At 41.8% G+C, this 22,777-nt stretch overlaps 1 protein-coding gene across 1 annotated transcript; it reads right to left on the bottom strand.

The window, feature by feature from the left end:
* vopp1b (VOPP1 WW domain binding protein b) lies at positions 1-20,866 on the bottom strand. Its single transcript, XM_085362599.1, has 5 exons — positions 20,642-20,866; positions 12,411-12,469; positions 10,014-10,091; positions 7,729-7,862; positions 1-4,463 (listed from the first exon to the last, which is right to left on the bottom strand). Exons 1-5 carry the CDS (start codon positions 20,690-20,692, stop codon positions 4,258-4,260), a joined length of 528 nt encoding a protein of 175 aa, XP_085218725.1. The 5' UTR covers positions 20,693-20,866; the 3' UTR covers positions 1-4,257.
* Positions 20,867-22,777: the final 1,911 nt, after the last annotated feature.

Here is a 22,777-nt window from a genome sequence, read left to right as displayed (position 1 = left end):
AGAAGTGACCTTTATTTACATATTTCACAATGTACAATGTACGTCTGAAAGCAGATGAAAAAGAGGTAAATGTGGGAGGAGAAAAGCAGGATCAAAATGCTTCACCTATTTCAGTATCTATTGCATAGTTTGAGATGATTGAACTGAATACCTTTCTAATATTGTGCTCCCTATTCCCAGCCCAACTGCTTGACACCAGAAACAACCCAGAGTCAATCTAAAACCTGCTCCTGGTTACCTGTGGGAGCCCAACACTCCCAGAATCACACATGGCCTCTAACTTCACACAAGTGTGTGTGTGCACATTGCAGAGGTTAACAGTGTGACAGCTCTCAGAAATCTCATGAAACAGTATTCACGATGTTGTCGTCGTGTATGTTGTGCAAACATAAATCCAATGGCAGTTTGGGCTCTGCTATTCAGCTGTACAATTGTTTCATGTCTGCTGTCAACCCAGAGGGTATCACATTGTTCTGTGTGATCGAAACGCATGGTGCGAAATTATAAATATAACTTATCTTAAAAGCATAATTCAGTTCTTTTAAAAGCACCACCAATGGTTGAAATACAATATCGATGAAATGTTGATCTCAAGTCAGATTACACACACACGGTTTCTAATTTCGCACAAACATACAATGCTTTATTCAAGTGATGAGTTGCTGGTTAACCATGTTTAAAAATGTCTTTATGTGCAGATTTTTGACCAATTTCATAAACAGCAAGGACTGGTAACGCCTGTCTAGGGATCAAACCTTGCTACCTTATGCTGGTATGATTATCTAGGAGGGGGACAAAATATCAGCAGCTACGAGTACTTACTGTACTGCAGTAATTTTGTTCTCAGACCTGCCCCCCTTCAGAAGCTAAAGAAAGATCCCACACTACAATTTTTATCAGTCATCACAAATAACAAAGGATCCACATTGTAAAAGTGAGAGTGTAGCATGACAATAAACACAGTAAAATCACAGTGATTCACTTTAGTTTCATGTCATATTTTTCACCTGGTGGGCCACACATCACTTATCGTCATCGATTGATATTTATTATATCTTTAAGGACAATTTTACATTAAAGCAAGCAAGTCCTGTGGATCTGTGCCTCTCCTCGCTTTATTTGTAATTCCACATGCATGAACTTTCAGATTTTGTAGCAACTATCATAATTTTGAGAAGCTGAATCGCTTAAACACTAGATTCAGTACCTGGTCCAAAATAGGCCACACCTGTTAACGTTTGAATTCAGGTGAAAGAACAGGTTGATCTAAAGAGCTCCCGAATTCAAGCATTGTACTGCAATGGGATGCCAGCACAACAAGTCAGTTTGTGAAATGTCTTCCCTCTTAAAAATTCCACGAACAACTCTAACTCGTAGAATTCTGACTTTTTTCAGAATTCTAGTTCCACTATAACCAGTTATAGTGGCTCCATGTCAAAGTGGTTTACGCATCTGTCTGTCAAGCAAAAGTTTGATCCTGGGAGAAAATACACAAAACTGTTTGGGGCCCACCAAATCAAATGTGTGTCGCTACCTGAAACAACCTAAAGTAGATTACTGCAGTTTTTGCTGTGCTTGTGGGTTTCCTGCTTCTTCAGCAGTGAATGAGCTACAGCCTCAGTACATACTCTGCTGAGAGTACCTACAATACCAAAAAGGGGGGGGAAAAAAATCACCTTTTCCAAATTTTCGTTATATTCAGCCATAATTACTCAGAGTATGTGTCAGAATATGTATACAGTGAGTCTGGAATATCATTAGCATACCGAACAGTGAATGGTTTGACAAAAGGCAATAAGGAAAGGTTCTTATCCTTGTAAATGTACAATATGTCTTTGATGTCATCACAAATCATGAATTAGTGCTGTGACACTGTGTGTTACACTGAACATGACTTTGGACAGATAATATTGTAGATCAAATCGTGGTGCCCTGCTCAGTGCTGACACTGATGGGCAAACCATATTATGCTCACAGACAGGTTCGTGTGAACTAATGAGCATGTCCCAGTGTTCAAAACACTACTTAGAGCATCACTTGTTTTATGTTCTTTGTGTGCAGATTGTGCTGCTGCTGGCTCTGAGGTTTACTGACCATCGTGGTTTTAGCTCGATGCATTCTACAGCATATAATGTTGCATGGTTCCTGTACACTGTGCCCCAATACTGCTAACGTCCCATTTTAGCGTGCACTTACTGTCACATACAACCTTTAAAGGAACATCACTCAGTGTGAAATAACCAGATAAAACACAGTGTCCAGATCCCCTGCCTGATTAAAAAAATATAACACTAGCAGGGCATGCATGCTTCAACATGTAGGACTGATGGACATTCGGCAGCATTTAACTATTTAACACTCAGAGACAGCCTGAGATCTGCCCGCCACTCTCATGCAAACACACTGAGCCAGTAAATAAATTAAAACCACAGCATCAATAATACATAATTCCATTTATCTTCATCATCAGGTACCAGAGGTTGTGCAAGAATAAATCATTTGAACAAGCATCAAATCAAATTTTACTGCGCATAAATAATCAAGAATTGCTAAATAATAATTTAGGTCCATGTATTTTATAAATCTGCAGCTCTAATTTTAGGGGTTTTAATAAAAATGTGCAAACTAAGGATTGATGCATGTTGCAGCAATGTTATGGAAAAATGAGCATCGTAGCAAAAAGCTTGTTAAATAGAGGAAGGTCACATTTGCAGAGTATATGGACCATTAACATCCTCAAATAAGATGAATGCAAGTGATGGTTTCCTAGATGTGCCTGTGCTCTGCACACACAGTGACTCAGCAGGTCTGACAGAGGATAGAAGAGCATCGCTGCTGCATCTCCGACGCTGCACCATCCGTCACACAGCCATGGAAAATGCTACCATCCACATCCTGCATTCAGCAGTTCTGAACTGGCATATGTTGTTGCAGTGGTTATGTTAGTGTTCTGGTGTGCTGCTGTGTCTTCTGAATAAGTTTTTCTGCTTTCACTGATACACTGTTAAATCTGCCTTTGTGTTGTCTGACAACCTGACAGTCTGTAAGAAATCAGGCTAGACTGAATTTTACGAGGATGGAAAAGACATATCACTGCTGTCCCACAGACACACACAGTACTTTCACTTTAAACTGGGATGTAACTGTTTTAATTACCTGACAAAGAAAGGCCAATAAATGTAGTCAAAACAACAGAACCCAGAATGATGTAAAACTGAACGCATACTGACCCCAACCAAGCTTGACTTTTGACTTCGACAAAAGCACAGACGAGCAGTCAGACACAACAAAAAAACACCTTGTGTGTTCTTGTGTCAGTGGGACTGCGGGCTAAGGTATATATATAGGTATAAAGGTATATATGTTAACTTAATGGTGTACTACAGGCCATGTTGGTGAGTAATGCAAAATTAATGTAGCGAGTAGCATGACAAATGATGTGATGCATGACTTTTTTGAATGAGTACACAAACACTGCTCCCAAAACAACAGTAGGTGTTCCTGTTCTTACACATGTGCTGCCTCTCAGGCACACACATGTACCCAAAGAGCTCATCTCAGTGAAACTCAGAGAAGTGACACGCCCTCTCGTTTGTCCTCGCACTAAGAATCAAAATCTGACGCTGATGAAAAGAGTGACAATATAAATTGTGTTGAGGCGAAACTGTCACTGCTTTCAGGAAAATGAGCCACTGCCTGCTCGTTATGTCTTTACATGACTGGGAAAAACATCTGTAACATAAAATGGATCGTGATCTCATCGTTATGTAAAGAGCTGTTGCACTAAAATGCTGGCTACAGAAGGCATTTTCTAACTGACCTTTTTATAATTATGGAGCTCACTGTCAGTATTTTCAGTTTTCCTAATAGAAGAAGAACCTTTAAAAATCAAAATGTTGAATGCACATGGCAGTTTCTTTTTCTGAGCGAGATACTGAATGAAACCTCCGACTTACTCCGTCCATCCTCACTTATCGTCGGTTCAGAAAGCTGGTACATACATGTGGATTCAGAAAAAGGAGGCCTCAGATGAATGTGTTTGTGTGTAGTGTGAGCTAGAAAGGAAATGGTGAATGAGTGACTGGTTACTGTGCTTTTTCAGTCTTTTCCACATGGGAGGAGAGTGTGTGTCTTCCAGTTTTTACATCAAAAAACCGCTGTCCACTGGCACGTGTCCCTGTGTGTCTAAACATCCTGATGATTCAGCCTCAGTGCCACATTCCCTTATTTCGTTTCATCCTCGAGTCCTTGCAGACATCACTTCTTGTCGCTGTTTTTAAATATTTGTTCGTAGGATGGTGGAGGATGGTTGCAGTACGACGGAGGTGGCGGATAGGAACCCATCATCATGTGGGTGGAGCCAGGCTGTGGCGGGTACGGCGGGTGTGTCATGGTAACCCCTGGGTCACCTCCTGCCAATCCATTCACCCCGAAGCCCTGCATGCTCCCTGGCTGCTGGGAAACTGCAGGAAAAGAGAAAAGAAATGATTCAAATGCTTTTCCTTTAAAATCTCAAGTTTAAAAATAGGCTGTTACGACAGCATTCACATGAGCGATTTCATTCTGGTATTCATATGTTAAATATTCAAAACCTTTTTCACATTTACTATAAACAGTAGAGCTCAGCCATCAAAGAACACAGTGCATCTATCCATGCCCCATAATCATGGTAAGAAAGTGACTTTTTTTTTTTTTTGAAATTCTTGAAAATTTGTTAAAAATCAAAACTAAAATATAACAGGTACAAGTACATAAACTGGTCTCATGTTTATAGTAAAAATCTTCAGTGTTATTGTTATTCCTAAAACTCTCTGATAATCAGTAAGGATAGACTGCCAGTACCTCTGAATACCACTTTATTACTCACTGAGCAGAAATCCTCTCCATCGATCGTTTTTCACTACCACAGTTACATCACTGATTCCTTATTTATCTTTCTGCCTTCAACCCAAAGCCTTAAACAAACAGGGTGTCAGAGAAGATTAGAACAAGCAGGCTGAGATGCTGACTTTACTTTGGAGTTCATCAGAGAGAAAAACGAGTAAAAACGTCCTCCTCCGGGTCACCTTTTCAGAGAGTTTGACGCTGTGCTATTATTGGAATGTTCCACTTAAGTTTCTGCTTGGTTGACTGACACAAAGTAAATTTCCATCCATCCATCCATCCATCTTCATCCGCTTTGTCCGGGGCCGGGTCGCGGGGGCAGCAGCCTAAGCAAAGAGGCCCAGACCTCCCTCTCCCCAGCCACCTCCTCCAGCTTATCCGGGGGAATACCAAGGCGTTCCCAGGCCAGCCGAGAGATATAATCTCTCCAGCGTGTCCTGGGTCTGCCCCGGGGCCTCCTCCCGGTGGGACATGCCTGGAACACCTCACCCAGGAGGCGCCCAGGGGGCATCCTTGTCAGATGCCCGAACCACCTCAGCTGGCTCCTTTCGATGTGGAGCAGCAGCTGCTCTACTCTGAGCCCCTCCCGGATGGCCGAACTTCTCACCCTATCTCTAAGGGAGGGGCCAGCCACCCTTCGGAGGAAGCTCATTTCTGCCGCTTGTATCCGCGATCTCGTTCTTTCGGTCACTACCCACAGCTCGTGGCCATAGGTGAGGGTAGGGACGTAGATCGACCGGTAAATTGAGAGCTTCGCTTTTACACTCAGCTCCCTCTTCACCACGACGGACCGGTGCAGCGTCCGCATCACTGCAGCTGCAGCCCCAATCAGTCTGTCGATCTCCGGCTCCCTTCTCCCATCACTCGCGAACAAGACCCCGAGATACTTGAACTCCTCCACTTGGGGCAGGAACTCATCCCCGACCCGGAGTGGGCACTCCACCCTTTTCCGGCTGAGAACCATGGCCTCAGATTTGGAGGTGCTGATCCTCATTCCCGCTGCTTCACACTCGGCTGCGAACCGTTCCAGTGCGAGGCCCTCACCCGATGAAGCCAACAGAACCACATCATCTGCAAAAATCAGAGATGAGATTCTGAGGCCACCAAAGCAAAAGCCCTCCGCCACTTGGCTGCGCCTAGAAATCCTGTCCATAAGGGACATGGATCCATACATGGATGGAAAGTAAATTTCCATCCATGTAAAATTATGACAAGAGTTTTAACAGCTGCTCTGCTCTCAACCAAAGTCTCATGTCTGAACTACATAATGGACATAATGTTGAGCATAATGAACAGACTTAGAAAAGTTTAGGGGACATAAATGGGACACGCCAGGGTTTGTTTCTGCAGTGGTTGGATTTGATGGACCAAAGTGATTTCATGAAGTGTTCCAGGAGAAATCTCCTTTCGATCACAGCATGATCTCTTAGAGATAGGGTGAGGAGTTCGGCCATCCGGGAGGGCTCAGAGTAAAGCCGCTGCACCTCCACATCAAAAGGGGCCAGTTAAGGTGATTTGGGCATCTGACAAGGATGCCTCCAGGGCGCCTCCTAGGTGAGGTGTTCTGGGCATGTGCCACCGGGAGGAGGCCCCGGAGCAGATCCAGGACACGCTGGAGAGATTATATCTCTCAGCTGGCCTGGGAATGCCTTGGTATTCCCCCGGACAAGCTGGAGAAGGTGGCTGGGGAGAGGGAGGTCTGGGCTTCTCTGCTTAGGCTGTTGCCCCCTCGACCTGGTCCCGGATTGATCTTCTTTCGATGTAAAGGAGACCAAAAAGATGCTTCAAAGAGATGCGTAAGAGGCCAGCTAGCATGCATCCAGCAAGCCAGCAAGCATCCATCCTTGAACACCATGCCGATGTGGTGAAGGAGTGAGTACAAGTACCTGGACGCTCACTGGAAGACCAGCGCAGACTGCATACAAGAAGGAGATCAGCAGACTCTCTTTGCTAAGGAAGCTGAGGTACTTCAACATGTGCAGTAAAATGTTGGAGATTTTCTATCAGTCTGTTGTGTCTAGCATCACAGCTGGCAGCACCCAGAGACTGAATGAACTAATCAGGAAGGATGATTCGCTGTAAACGGTGGTGAGGAGGGCAAAACTGTTAGCTTGGACAAGCTTGACCACCCACGGCACGTTTTCTAACAGAGTGATTCTGGACAAGATAAGGACAGATATCAGAAACGTTCCTCCACTGTGCAGCACATCAGTGTTAACATTTTATTTCTACTTTACTTTGTTGATTTTTAAAATATTCCACATACAAATGAATTTCTCTATATCTTGTTATTATTTTATTAATAATGACAATAATAATAATAACATACTGTGTGATGTCTGCCTGAATAGCTTTTAAAAAGGAAACCATGTTTGTGCCTGTTTGTCTCTTATGCAAACATTCAGTTCTTAGGGTGCCTGTCATATCCACTTCCCTCATATCGGACTATAAAGTATACTTCGGCAGTCCAGATGGCTTTTATCTACGATGGCCTTTAGAGCTCATAGAGTAATACAGTTACATGTTAGCATAAGTACATGTTAGTCACACCACCGCGTTCATAAACAGAGCCACACGGCTGCCAAACTTTAATAAAAGAAACATATGCAGAATGTTTGAGTTAAGTGTGCTGGTCCTCAAAACGTGGGCCTTGTACTTTGGAGTACGTTTGATGCAACCATGTCTTCTTCTTCTGACTTCACTTTCTTACACTGTTCAACTCAACGGTTTTCCATGGTAAACACAAATCTCACACTGTTTTAATTTTTCTTTTTATTTAATATGAAGTTTTACTGCATCTTAGTTTGTCACTCTTGTCTGTGCACCTGTCACAGCCTACTGTACCTGGTGTGGTAACAGGGTGCCTAGTGAAGGAGACATTGAAGGCTGGCTCGTCTCTCAAAGGAGACGGGTACATCCTTCTGCGAATGAAGAAGCCTGCACCACAGCAGAACAACACTCCCATCATCAGCAGCACCCTGAGAAGAAAACAAAACATATCACTGTAAATACAGGAGTTCCGGCTAAAATCAGAATGATGACGTTATGTGGCAAACTATCCAGCTAGCATGTCAACACTGACATGACTTTGCTACCAAAAAATGTTATTAAGCATGAAAGCTACATTTGCTGTTTCTAAAAGACATCTCTGATGTTATGAATATGTTGTCGGTCATCATTCCATTTATTCACTTTCTGCTGATTCGGGTTGGAGGCTGGAGTATGAGTAGACAAACCCAGACTCCCTTCACCCCACCCACCTCTTGCAGCTCATCCGGGGGGGACATCGAGTTGTTTACTGTCGTGATTTAGCTGATGGTGGCGATTAGGACCCACGAGCAGACTCACAGACTCCCACAGGCAGACAAGATTAAACAGGAGACAAATAAAGGCTGATGCAAGGATACAAAATAACTCCAAAATACAAAGGAAACAATAACTTCACTAACAGAAATCTATAATGAAAAAAAAAAACAATAGAGACACTAGCAAATAGATATTCGGAGGCTAGGAGACAGAATATTTAAATAACCACTAAAGGTCCAAAATCATAGAGGCACTAGGAACACAAAACACAGGCAGACTGGTTAGGAAAACACCCTCAAATATCCTTGAGCTGGTCCAGTCCTCCTGACTCTCCTCTCCTGTATCCTGGCACAGACCAGAGAGGCTGAGAAGTGCGACTCCCCCTATAGATAGAGCACACCTTCCATCCCCCCTTCTAATAAGGGGGGGCACCACCTCAGTCTGCCAAACCAGAGGTGCTGAGACTTGTCAGCCAAAATAAAGCCACAACACCCAAAGCCTCAAGGGACTAAGGGAGAACCACCTCCCCCACCCCGGGGTGTCTGCCACCAAGCAGTTTTTAACTACATTAGTGACCTCACCCCCAGTGACAGGCAAGTCATCCCCCTCATCCCCAGTCTCTGCTTCCATTACAGAAGGTATGGAAGTGGGATTAAGGAGATCCTCAAAGTGGACTCTCCACACCCGACAGAGTAATACAGAAAGTGCGGCTGGTCCTTTTTCTGTTTGCTTTGTTGTTGCTGGGCCTCCCAACTCTGTTACTTATGTTCGTTCTTTATAAGTAATCACACTTTCATGAATAAAAGTTTGTTGAACCAGAACAGCATTTTGGCATCTTGTGTGTTAGGTCCTTTCGAGCCATGAATTTAGGAACTGTAACTATTATCACTGTGGACATTAAGGGGGTCATAATGTAAACAATTATCATGTTGTATTTAATAAGAAAACACCATAAATTTGTCAGTAAAACTGAGGAAACTGATCCTATGAACTAAGAGCTGTTTTATAATAGCCAGATTTTTTTAGCCACTGGAAAAACATCTAGTTAAGTCTCTTAGCATCCACCAATCACTTAGGGGTAGAGTTAATAGATGGAAGTCTAAACAGCTCGCCAGCAATCAGGCGGATGTTAAGAAGTCAAATTTCAGAATGGGAAGCTATTTTTAACTTTTATTTAAAAAATGATTTCTTTCTCCTAAAAAGTTTGTAGCGAGACCTTTGATCTTTTCATTTTCAAAAACCTTGGAGCTAAACACATCTTTGCAAAGCAGTTGCTGCAACATTATGCTAACAGAATAGCCACTGAAATGGTTGCTGAATGAGACCAGCATGCAGTATATTTGTACACATAAGTGGTGTTTATATGTGCAAAAGTTAAAAACAGACTTTTTTTTTACCAGTGTAGAAGAAATTACTCTAACAGTGATGAGTACCTGCTGAATTTTGCTTGATAATTAAATAACTACACAGTCTACTGTAGTCTGTAAATGACACAAACCCAGTGTGAAGTTCTACCCACTGTGCTCAATAAAAGCAGAGGACACAAAATGATGCTAAAAACAAATTACAGCCTCTTGTTTTGCCTGTAATTCAGTCAGCCCTATGTCGAATGTGTGCGCCAGAAGTCACCACTGAAAGAAAGCTCAGTCCACATATGCTGCACATTCAGTGTAACCACAGGGTAAAGCTCTTTAATGTAGCTACACCTGCAAAACAAAATGGTAAAAATGTGCACAAGTTTATGATTGTGTTATTTGTTTGTTTGGTCTTTGCTCGTTTTCACAGCTGTGCACACATAGTAAACCCAACACACAGTAACTCACCAGAAGTACCATAGTCTTTGGATGGACAGGGCTCTCACACAGCAGCGAGTCCCACAGCAGTCCTCATAGGAACGGCATCTGCAGCAAGTCACAACAGCATGGAGCAGTTAGCCTCTGTTATTGTTTTACTGTTTAGCTACTTGGGAGTGGTGAATTATTGTTAACGTTTTAAGAACATTATCCTATTCCTTCTTTTCTGCACCTGCGAGCTGCTTTGCAACCCACCTCTTTCTTTCTTGCTGTATCTGACCTCAGATATATATCTGCTGTCATCTGTTCCAGGATTTTACTGCAGCTCTCCCAGACTCTGGCTTTCCATGGAAGGGTGAGAAGAAGAACTCTACATTTCATTTATGGCCTCGGTAGAGTGTAGAACCATGCCACCAAATATAAATTACTACAGATGGAAATATCATTCTTAACTTATTATTAACTTCCAGTCAATTTTTTTTATATAGCAACAGATTACTACAACAGTTGCCTCAACCATTAGGTAAAGACCTTACAATAATACAGAGAATGCCCCAACAATCCAAGGACCTCCTATGAGCAAGAACTTGGTGACAGTGGGAAGGAAAATCTTCCTTTTAACAGGAAGAAGAGATCGCTCCGATACATATTTTGGCGTCATGAACAACAACTTGAGTTATAAGATAAATACGATTTAGCCAGCTCACATTCTTTCTTCTCAACAGGTGAGTGAGTCCATAGTTTTCAGTCTGACACTGGTGGAGCCCATCAGCAAAAAAGAAAAGTCTCCTCTTACAGACAGATTTCACCTCTTTGAAATCAATTATTTATTCAGACTTAGAAGCCAAGCAGTTGCTTTCAAGGGTAAAAGCTCTGCAAGTACAGAAGGAAGTTGATGATGGATGGAATGTCTTCCTTTTTATTGTAATGGTTTTGTGTTGAACTTGTGTGTTTTTGAGCTTATTGTCTCCAGTAATTAGGACATCAGAGAAACTCCATATAACTCCAGAGAAAAAACATCTGTGCCAGATATTTTAGTTGTTCAGCTGCAAGACAGTTAAACACTGTTTTTACCTCAGTGTACTACAGAGCTGAGGAAAAACTGTCCTGCCACACACAGTAAATTACATTAGTCTGTATGTACAGTAACATACTTTTTTTTATTGCAGTACAGAGAGTCTCGCTACAGTTCCCTGACATTTCCACCATAATTTGCAATACACACAGGTGTATTTTTGCATTAATCACACTTTCTGCTTGGTAAACAAAATTTAAAGAAGTTTCCCTTTAACTGACAACCCAGCAGCCTGGGAACAGTCAGGACAGAGGCCAACTGTGGTTGACCAGTCTGAGAAGTGCAGCAGGAAACTGGAATTAATGCAGCTGGAAAAAAAAAGTTGTCTGCAGTGCGTGTGTGTGCATGTGTGTGCGATAGATGACTATGGACAAATCAGCATGACTTCTCATGCTGGGCTCTCCCATTCCTAGCCCTTCTAGCATTTCAGCGCTAGAGCTGGGAGGCTAATCAATGTCCGCAGGTGCTGCAAAGCATGCAGCGAGCAGTGTTTGCATCACACCAGATAAAGTTGATGCCAGTTTCTGTCACACTCCTTGTGTGTAGGTAGCATAATATTTATACTCTCTATGCATTGGCACAAAACATTTTACCTAAAAAAGGGTTTTTGCATCACTACTTACAAAAATACTGATTCCATCACATATAAAAATTATTATTATTATTGTTGACACTTCAGTTATCATTCTGTTAAGGTTTGAGGGATATTACAGTTTCCACAAAGATTTAAGAGGTGCGAACAGGAAACATAACATCAGGATCAAATCTGTAGGCCAGAGCCGGTCTGAGAGAGGCAGTTCATTTACAATTAATCCCACTGTATAGAAATTAGTGGCTGTTAAACGATGACAGTACATCATTAAACATAATAAGATAGCATTCGATGAACAGAAATTAATGGAGTGAACAGCCCAGGTAATAAATGATTGCAAAGCTGCAGCGAGGTGCTCGGGCTGCATGCACAGCCACTGCAGCCGTTACTGCTTCTCTGCTGAACAGTCAAATCGCTTGGATTTCCACAGTTTTTAGGACATCAGCAAGAACTAGTCACCACATGCCACGCCTCTGCCTCATGCTTCTCCATGCACGCCATGACTTGTGATGTAAAAGTGGAGTTTTAGTTTTGAAGTCCTAATTGTCAAATATTCTCCCAAAGTCATTTTCATTTTTTATTATATAAAAACAGTAATGCATGAGAAACTCATTTTAGGGTAACACATTTAATCTACTAACATGTTTTCATCTCATTCTTTTACAAACATCTCAGACCTACAAAACGTTTACACATGAAAAGGATGGTCAGTGACCACAGTGGACATCCAAGGGTTGAGCTCATTGGTTTAAAAACTTACATGAAGTAGATGGGGTATCCACCTTCGAAATACCAGCAGTACTTTTTCGCCTCTACACACTGTAAAAGAGAAAAAGGTGATGATTAAAAACTTGCAACTCTTTCCAACTCACAAAATGAAGCTCAGTTAGCAGCAGCAGCTCTTGCTGGGTTCTCAATTTTTCAAATGGTCTTAAACCTTTGATCGGGAGTGTATTATGTGTGGTGTCGAGCAGGGGGGTAATTAATGTTGCCTGAGCAGTACAAAGAAGTTTGTAGCTGGGACATTCCAGCCAATAGCTGACAAATGAGGGCTTAGTAACATAAAAAATCAAAAGGTAATAAAATGATTTATAATGAACTCCATTTACTGCAAAGTAAAATGGGTTCTAGTATACAGATTCACTGACTGGTGCTTTACTCGTGGAATATTCCACTCTCATGCTAGGGTAAAACTTCTTACCCCTAGAAAAGATCCAGTGTGTTCATGGACTCATTTCCTGCTCTTCCCATGAGAATAAAACCATTTTAAATTGTAGTGGAAAGAGAGAGCCTCGGAGGGTTTTAAAAATATCTTTAGCCTTTGCATATCCCTTCCAAAGAAAACCTCAAATAGAGTCCAGGAAACTGCTTCTCAAAAACAGCTTAAGAAAGTCACTCTGTGTATACACATTGTGGATGAAAGATGCAGAGACATTTTCACTGTGACTAAAAACCTGAAACACGGGCGCCAGCGTGGCTCACTGGGAGGGGCGGGTGGCAACGTGCCGTATGGCTGAGATCGGTCGGACCTGTTAAAAGGGATTTTTTCCTTCCCACTGTCGCCAAAATGCTTGCTCATAGGATGATTGTTGTTTTTTCTGTATTCTCTGTATCATTGTATGGTTATTACCTTACAATACAAAGTGCCTTGATGCAATTGTTGTTGTGATTTGGTGTCATATAAATAAAACTGTCTCTTATCTCACATTCATCTAGACAACATAAGCCTTTATGACTCAGTAAGCAATGTCAGTCACCTCTGGCATGAGGGATATGAGTGTGAAATAACAGAACTATTCCACTGTTATATCCTGTACAATGGAAGAAACAGGAGAAAACTACAGTACAATTTATGACATTATCAATCTGAAAGTGTATTTAAGATATTGCTGGAAAAGGAAATGCGCAATTTCACAATTTTTAACTTTGTTACCATCTATTCACTTGTATTTGGACCTAATTCTCATCCTGTCTTCAACCCTCTGCCAGCCATGAATACAATCCAGCTCTGTTCATTGTCTTTCTCTAATTAGAGCTGGTTGGAAAAGCTGACAGTGGAGAAAAGAGTCCCTCTGTGCTCCCACAGGACAAAAATGACCATTACGCAACCAGAGGATGTGTTTTCTTGCTTTAAAAGCAGCTCAGATGGCTTTTGGATTGAGGACGCCGGGAAGGATGAATAGTTCAAATGGTTGTATGCTGCACTGAAAGCTTTTAGAAGCAGCGAAAGTGTTCGGGATGATCAGGAAGGGAAGAGCTCTGCAACAGTCGGACATCCGAGAACACCACTTTGCTCCAACACAGAGCCATCAATCTCATTTGAATTTTGCTCACTCGGACTGTGTTGCAAAAATTTCCTGATTAGACATAAAGCAAGAAAAACTTTCTTCCAGTACTGATATGAAAATAGCCACAGAGAGCTTATGAATGTTGTTGCAATAGTCATACTTGTCTTCAGTTTTTCAACTATTTAATTAAATCTAATATTTTGTTCCATCTCTTCTAATCCTCTATGTCCTCGGTCATGGTCCAGACCCAGGCTTCTTTGTGGAACCAGACCTTTTACTAGGTTTTGATAAACCTAAATTTCTATATTACTCTGCACAACTTTTCCTGTATATACACAGGATACTAAGTCAAGCTTGTCAGCCACCCAAAGCATTTATTCAGAGCACACGGGAAAGCAGAAAACTCCACAAGGACACGAGATACTGAAGTCCGATGAAGTCAGGGAACCAGGAAGATTAAAGCTGAGATGGTTTCCATGTGAAATGTAGAAAAAGAACATTTCAAACTTCACCTTTTCCAGCGCCACTTCACATTGGGGTCCACATATCATTCACCGCATGACACACTTGAGGACTTTTACTGTTTTAGTCTGTACTAAGCTCTTTGCACCCATCTCCATCATATACCCAAAACTATAAGGAGCCATCATTTCTACACTCACTAACCACTTTATTAGGTACACCAGTTGAACTGTTCCCTAATCCAATGCACCCAACCAACATGAAACTCAACATGTCAACAAATTTGGAGCAACTGAGTGATGCTATCATGTCATATAAAGTAAAATCTCTGAGGAATCTTTTTAAATCTATGCTATGAAGCCAATTCTAAACACAAAAAGGGGGCTCCAACTAACTACTATTAAAGTGTGCCTAAAAGTGCCAGGTTAGCAAACCTGGGGTTGAAGTACTTATCTTTGTCAGTTTATTGTGAACAACTAGCAACAATCAGAACGCTAAGTCTAGGATCTGGTTGCAGTCCTATTACATCAATCAACAGTATTGACCCCACGGGTGTTTCCTTAACTGTGCCAGTTCAAAGTTGATATTTGCAGAACCTGGTACCACCCATTTGGTTGTTCCCAAATTCCAACAACTGCTCATACCTAACACCTGTTTAACTTCTTCTTTATGTTTATGTCAATAAAGGCCGTGAAGCCCACTCAAATCTGAACATCATACAACAATAGAGGTCACAATTAGTTTCTAAGCATTTCCTGAATATACAGTGGGGCAAAAAAGTATTTAGTCAGCCACCGATTGTGCAAGTTCCCCCACCTAAAATGATGACAGAGGTCAGTAATTTGCACCAGAGGTACACTTCAACTGTGAGAGACAGAATGTGAAAAAAAAATCCATGAATCCACATGGTAGGATTTGTAAAGAATTTATTCGTAAATCAGGGTGGAAAATAAGTATTTGGTCAATAACAAAAATACAACTCAATACTTTGTAACATAACCTTTGTTGGCAATAACAGAGGTCAAACGTTTACTATAGGTCTTTACCAGGTTTGCACACACAGTAGCTGGTATTTTGGCCCATTCCTCCATGCAGATCTTCTCGAGAGCAGTGATGTTTTGGGGCTGTCGCCGAGCAACACGGACTTTCAACTCCCGCCACAGATTTTCTATGGGGTTGAGGTCTGGAGACTGGCTAGGCCACTCCAGGACTTTCAAATGCTTCTTACGGAGCCACTCCTTTGTTGCCCGGGCGGTGTGTTTTGGATCATTGTCATGTTGGAAGACCCAGCCTCGTTTCATCTTCAAAGTTCTCACTGATGGAAGGAGGTTTTGGCTCAAAATCTCACGATACATGGCCCCATTCATTCTGTCCTTAACACGGATCAGTCGTCCTGTCCCCTTGGCAGAAAAACAGCCCCATAGCATGATGTTTCCACCCCCATGCTTCACAGTAGGTATGGTGTTCTTGGGATGCAACTCAGTATTCTTCTTCCTCCAAACACGACGAGTTGAGTTTATACCAAAAAGTTCTACTTTGGTTTCATCTGACCACATGACATTCTCCCAATCCTCTGCTGTATCATCCATGTGCTCTCTGGCAAACTTCAGACGGGCCTGGACATGCACTGGCTTCAGCAGCGGAACACGTCTGGCACTGCGGGATTTGATTCCCTGCCGTTGTAGTGTGTTACTGATGGTGACCTTTGTTACTTTGGTCCCAGCTCTCTGCAGGTCATTCACCAGGTCCCCCCGTGTGGTTCTGGGATCTTTGCTCACCGTTCTCATGATCATTTTGACCCCACGGGATGAGATCTTGCGTGGAGCCCCAGATCGTGGGAGATTATCAGTGGTCTTGTATGTCTTCCATTTTCTGATGATTGCTCCCACAGTTGATTTTTTCACACCAAGCTGCTTGCCTATTGTAGATTCACTCTTCCCAGTCTGGTGCAGGTCTACAATACTTTTCCTGGTGTCCTTCGAAAGCTCTTTGGTCTTGGCCATGGCGGAGTTTGGAGTCTGACTGTTTGAGGCTGTGGACAGGTGTCTTTTATACAGATGATGAGTTCAAACAGGTGCCATTCATACAGGTAACGAGTGGGAGACAGAAAAGCTTCTTACAGAAGACGTTACAGGTCTGTGAGAGCCAGAGATTTTCCTTGTTTGAGGTGACCAAATACTTATTTTCCACCCTAATTTACGAATAAATTCTTTACAAATCCTACCATGTGAATTCATGGATTTTTTTTTCACATTCTGTCTCTCACAGTTGAAGTGTACCTCTGGTGCAAATTACTGACCTCTGTCATCATTTTAAGTGGGGGAACTTGCACAATCGGTGGCTGACTAAATACTTTTTTGCCCCACTGTAGAAGAAAGGTGAAATTACCATGTGTCACACAACTGAGTGGCAGTGCCTTCATATTGTTATTATAGCCACAGATAAATCCTTTTCTGATCAACACGTGGTCTCTTTCTAAAACAAACTTGGAAATTTGCCTATTAATTGAAAAACTAGATGGTGTAGAGATGCTCCAGGATAGGCAGAGATATGGAGACACGAGCAGAATTGTCAGTTTTTTGTTAAAGACGATGCTTATGTCGCCCCACCAAATAAAACTGAGGTATGAGTAAACACATGGCCAAAGAAGTTAAGCTATGAGCCATAATGGGAATATGGAGAATTTTTGCATCCATAAACTTTTGAGTTTGGCAAGAAATTACAGTATGTTAGTTTCTACAATTATTTGTATGACTTGCAATATTGTTGATGGTTTACAAGGGCAACATGAGGAAACTTCTACGGTCCAAATACTCTACATAGACTAATATAGTCTATTTGGAGCTCGAGGTTTTCCCAGAAATCCACAAAACAAACTCAACTCAAAGCAAGAAGTTTTCAATCCGTTAGGTAATACTGAGCTTAACTACAGGAGTATGAAAAGAAAAAAAGTGATGACCAGGCTTTTGCTTACTTATTATTACCCTGCTGCTGTAGTTCTTAAAAAGCTGATAGTCTCAGGGATGTTTTTGCTGCACCGACAGATTCCAGATGTGTGAAGAAGGTGCTGTATCTAACCAGCTGTTTACCTGATGGCACCACAGTTACAGTAATAATAATTTGAAGAACTGTGGACAGATTATTCTACTGCAAGCAAATCACAGCAATATCAATCAAAGGGTGGCAGATGAACACACAGAACTTCCACGTTACACAGTCAGTAACTACCAACCTGATGAGAAAACCCAGACTCGAGACAACAAATAAAACAAATGTGTAATATTACTGGAAACCCATAATATATTAATTTTAATAGAGAAAACAACATTCAAAGTGAGCTTTCAGATTTAAGAATATGCCCCCAAACCCCACCCTGTTAGCATTTAAGGAGACAACAGCACTTATCAATTAACCTCAAAGACAAACTGTAGCTTCTATTTTATTGCTCTATTGCCTCTGAGTATCATGCCAAACATTTTAAACCAGATGAACCATACAAAATACCAACCTCTTTATATTTACCCTGAGGCCACTATCAAATTGACTCCAATGTTTCAGTTGTCTGTCATGCATAGTACTGCATGTGATATTATTGAAAACCTCAGTCATAGGACTTTGAGAAGCTCTGTGTTTTTAATTAATTAACTCAGCGTTTGGTTTGCTGCCGTTTTAATGCCAACTTAACCTTTGTGCTACACTGACACCACGGTGTAGAGGCTGGAACACTCACTTCAGAGGGTTCTCGGGCTGGATCACTTGGTTAGCTGAGGCCTGCCTGTGTGTACACTGAGGCTTCTCTTCCTGTCTTGGTTTCTAAACTAAATTCATTAGTGATTCTAAACTGGCAATTAGTGTAATTCATTTACATAGAAAGAGCTTACTGTAAAGTCAGAAATTTGAGCTTTGCCAGACTTCAAGTACTTCCATGAAAGGGCATGCACTGAAATAATGAATCTTTCTCCACAAATATGCAAACCAGAAGATGGAGCATGTTTAGGAAGAATGGGGTCTCTGCCCATGATGGAGTCAGCTCAGAGATGGAGGAAATGTCACATAGCCCATTGTGTTGTTGGATGGTGTCCTCACGTTTGGTGTCAAGAATACAACAGGTCCAGTTCCCACAAAGTGTTTTAGAGTACTATGCAATGCCTCTCTAGAAATTTTAAGTGTAGCCATGATTTGACGATTGCTTCAATCACATTTCTGAAGACATGTTTTCCATTGTCAGTAAGTAATGTCCTCTTGGAAACTTAAGGCAATATATGACAACTAGACAGGAAAACTGAGCAGTTAATTTGCTTGAACAAGCCTCTGATGGGTCAACTAAACAAGACCGTTTGCCACTAATCAGCTTTAATCTGACTATTTGTTAATCTTGATATAGTCAGTAAAAGGCACATTAAAATCAGTTTGGTACTTGCACTGCTATAATTCACTTCACTGGGTTTGAGTCTGCCCTGGAACATATTCTGTACATCGTACCCTTCACTCTGGCCTTTCTATTAAAGTAAAAAAAATTAAAATGTCATAATAAAGAACCAGTTAGAACTGGTTTGACTGCCAAAGCACCACAATAATGTTAATCAACAGTCCCTGATAATGGTAAATATAATTTATTGCAGGCTTCATAGCTCATACAGAAAGTTTAAACCCCCTACAAGCACTGATCATGCAAAAAAGAGAAAAAAGCCCTGAAGCAGAGCCTTGTTTAACTGTTGTCATCTGGTGTGCATATATCAGTAGCTACCATCCAACAGAGAGCACATGAGTGAGGCCCCACAGGCCACGATGAGAGAATGAATTAGTTTCCGCTTTAAGGACATTTTAATATCTCTTCAGGTGAATTTACACAGTGTCAAAGTGTGAGTCTCACACTGTGTGAGTCTGTGTTTTACTAGTGTTTTCAGGCCCAGCAAACAGTGAAACGGTGACTCCTCCTAATCTGCTTTCATCTAACAGAAAGCCGATAAGATAACAGGATTCATTAGTTGCTGCTTCTGTTGCAAAACAGTGCTTCAAACCCACTAAACAGTACTTAATATAGCTTACTGCTGCCTAATATTTATTTTATAAATGTTTCCCAATGCTGCCATTTCCGGTTCCCAATGTCAATCAAACACTGGCATCACTGGGAGCTAAAAACAGCCCAATTTCTTCTTCTTAATGATGCGTGCATCCATGAAAAAGACGTTTTATTGAATTAGAAATCAGCAGGAAGTTAGCTTGCTTGTTTCCATTTTCAGGGATTTCGTAAAAACCAAAATGTTACAGCTCTGCTATCACTTTGTACATAAGTGAAGAAAACTAAACAGCACCACTGTTTGTAGGATTATTATTCCCCCCTGAGGAAGCATGTCCCAGGGTCTAAAGCGTGCTTTCTGTGAGTCAACGCTGTTATAAGTGACACTAAATATCTAAGCTGTCAGGACCCGTCCTCAAAGCGGACACTGCAGGAGCAGCACAAGGTCTGAGGGCTTGACTCCCTCTAGGCAGCCTGCTTGAATTCAAAATGAATGTGTGCTCACTACATCTGCTGAATGAAATAAAATAGTAATGATGAGGGTTAATATTACATGAATAGACAGGAGTGTCAGCAGTGCACGGCTGATAGAAAGAGTGAGCTACATTTAGAGGCTGTAAAATTAAACTGGAGCTCGTTTTCACCTCTTTTTAAATGATTATATCCCCAACAAGTGCAGAAGGGTACATCAGAGGAAAAGACCAACACCACAAAAAAGAAATGTGAATATGACTGCGTGCACACTGATACCTACTGAGGAGTTATGGGGTCTGAGCACAAAGACAAAGGATGGCAGAATCACAGGTAGCTCACCCACTCAAACAATCCGATGTGGGGGTAAAAGCCATATTACTGTTCCACACTCTTTTATTCTGCACGAACACAATCCCACCAGCTTCGCATTTCTCCACATTTCTGATTTTGTTGCCATATCCCAGCTTAACGTTGAGCTTTTACAGATATTCGAGCGTCTCTCGCTGTGACGTTCATGAAGTTGACAAAGAGTGCCGCACGTACAGCGGAGGTCCTTTCTCACTGAGCCGGGCATGCCGGGTTCTGTTAGGTCTGATCTGTCTGTATCGGAACTACATCACAGTCAGCCCCGGCACAACAAGGCACGAGCGAAAGCCTTATAAAGGTACAGCCAGCGGCGTCACCCAGAACCCGCGCCTGTCCGTCACAGCTCTATTAATACCACAGTAACACCGGAGGACACCTCACCTCTACAAATAGCCACAATGTCAGGGCTGCATCGAGCAGTGGATGTCTCATATCTCCGTCGGTAGGAGAGTGGGAGCAAAGCTCCGCTCGTGGACAGGAGGACGCGGGGGGGATGCTCCGTTATCACTATGTCGGTTTCATCCCGCTGGCGGACACAGACAGCAGATCCAGTCGGTTTGACAGGACGGATGAAGGCAAACCGGGCGACGGTCAAACAGACCAAAAAGGGAGATTAAATGGCATGATGGGAAGCTGCATTAGCCTGTGATGTTGGTTTATTCCACGCCCCTTTCCCAGCCCCCCACCCCCTACTCTGCCTTACAAACACACACACAAACACACACGCACACACACACAGTTTCCTCATTTCATAGGACATTACACTTCCCCGGAGAATATTAGAACAATGGCTATGACTTCATATCCAACACATGTACAGTACAGTGCAAAAGCTTCGAGTCACCTTCATACTTTACTAGAGAAATAGATGCAGTACTCTAAAACATCTGCAAATATACATCAAAAGCCGGAACTGTCTTGAGCAAGCTTTCTGGTGATTTCTTTAAGCAGGAACAGTTCTCCAGGCTTCTTGAAGAACAGTTCTTTGGAGCTGTCTTGTTTTCTGTTCTCTGTCGAGATGATCCCACACTTACACAATGATTAGGGCAGTGCATGAGTGATGGTGTTCAGTTGTGTGTCTTTCACTCCACCGGCAGTGTGTTTAGGATCACCGTCATGATGAAAAACAAAGTCTGTCTTCCAGAAGTGATTACATGGAGGATCGACATCTTCTCCTGAGCTAACTAAAGGCGTCTCACAGGGTTCTATTCTGGGACCTATTTGATTTTCAGAAAAGGGTGGGTGCGACTCCGGATTAGGGATGTTACTGCCCCAGGTGGAGAAGTTCAAGTGGCGTTTATTAGTATGGCTTGAATGGAACATGAGATTGACAGCTGGACTGGGATGGTGTCCACAGTCATGTAAATACTGTACTGATCTGTTGTAGTGAGGAGAAAGCTGAGCATAAAAGCAAAGCTGTAAAGTTACTGGTCACACTTGCACAGTGGGACAGGGTTAAAAAGACTCAGATCAGATCAGGTCCAGGTCCTATTCAGTTCATTTCCATCAGGATCTGATTTTGGATCCATTCACAGTGGCTTTTTTTGTCCCCGACAATCTGCATCTGTATTCAAAATAGCTAATTTTTCAAAATTATACTGAAATACCTCACTAATAGTTGACCAACATATAGATTGCTTATTTCTTATTACATGTTTCCCTTAACTGATTAAACTTCAACATTCAAAAAAGACAGTTACCCTGCATTTCTGATTTAAATATGAAACAGGTACTCTAACGTAACTCAGTAAAGATCTGCTCTGGCTGTAAGAGAGCCATCATCAATCAGTGAAGGCTTGTTTTCAGTCCCACAGAAAAACTTGTCTGTAAACAATGTAACAGACGGTATTCTGAGACATCTAATATACCACTGCGGTTCATTGTGAAGTCAAGATTTTTTCTTACTTGAAGGCAAACTTCAGTGGTAACAGAATTCCTGACAAGGTCAGAGCACAGCCATAGTCTTTATATAAAGAAAAAGCATGCTTCTCATTTTAAAAAATGAAGTCTATGTAAAAGTGTCTTTTACCTGCATCAGCTCCAGTGGCCAACAGGAACTTCTGTGGTTGTAGAGAAAACCCAAAGAAAATGATTCCACTGCTCCCTTAATCTCGACGAACTCTGGTAAGTAAAGTATGGCCCAATTACACAACAGACAGTAAAATGATGTATGATTGAAGGTGCTTTGTGATTGACAAGTCACTAATGCATGCTAATGTTAAGTTCTTAAAATTGGACTAAATTTCCCATGTAAAAGTGTGTTTTAATCTGTAACTGTTGGACTGTTTTTCGTTCAGCTGTGGCTGAATAGTTTAGGGAGTAGTGCCGGGTGGCATTACTTGGATTTTTTCAGAGTATTTGATAGTTTTTTGCTCGAAATCTCAATATGAGGTCCAAAGAGATGTTAAAGCAAGTGAAAGAACCCATCAGTAGGCTGAAAAAACAAAATAAACCTATCAGAAATTGGCACATTCAGCAAAGGAAGGAATACAGCTCAGCAATTTTAAAAGGCTTGAA

Source organism: Diplotaxodon limnothrissa, linkage group LG9 (genome assembly GCF_057381915.1).
Source record: "Diplotaxodon limnothrissa isolate DT_005_m linkage group LG9, D_limnothrissa_male_GT1.1, whole genome shotgun sequence".
Lineage (NCBI taxonomy): Eukaryota > Metazoa > Chordata > Actinopteri > Cichliformes > Cichlidae > Diplotaxodon > Diplotaxodon limnothrissa.
Note: the sequence above shows the minus strand (reverse complement) of the source record. Positions and strands in the feature narration are given on the sequence as shown.

Bases quoted from the DNA above. Each gene is read 5' to 3' on its own strand.
- vopp1b (XM_085362599.1), bottom strand. From the start codon at position 20,692: ATGAGACATCCACTGCTCGATGCAGCCCTGACATTGTGGCTATTTGTA. The intron at 12,470-20,641 runs GTGAGGTGTCCT...TCTCTTTTACAG, and splicing joins CATTGTGGCTATTTGTAGAG to TGTGTAGAGGCGAAAAAGTA. The intron at 10,092-12,410 runs GTAAGTTTTTAA...GACTTGCTGCAG, and splicing joins GGATACCCCATCTACTTCAT to ATGCCGTTCCTATGAGGACT.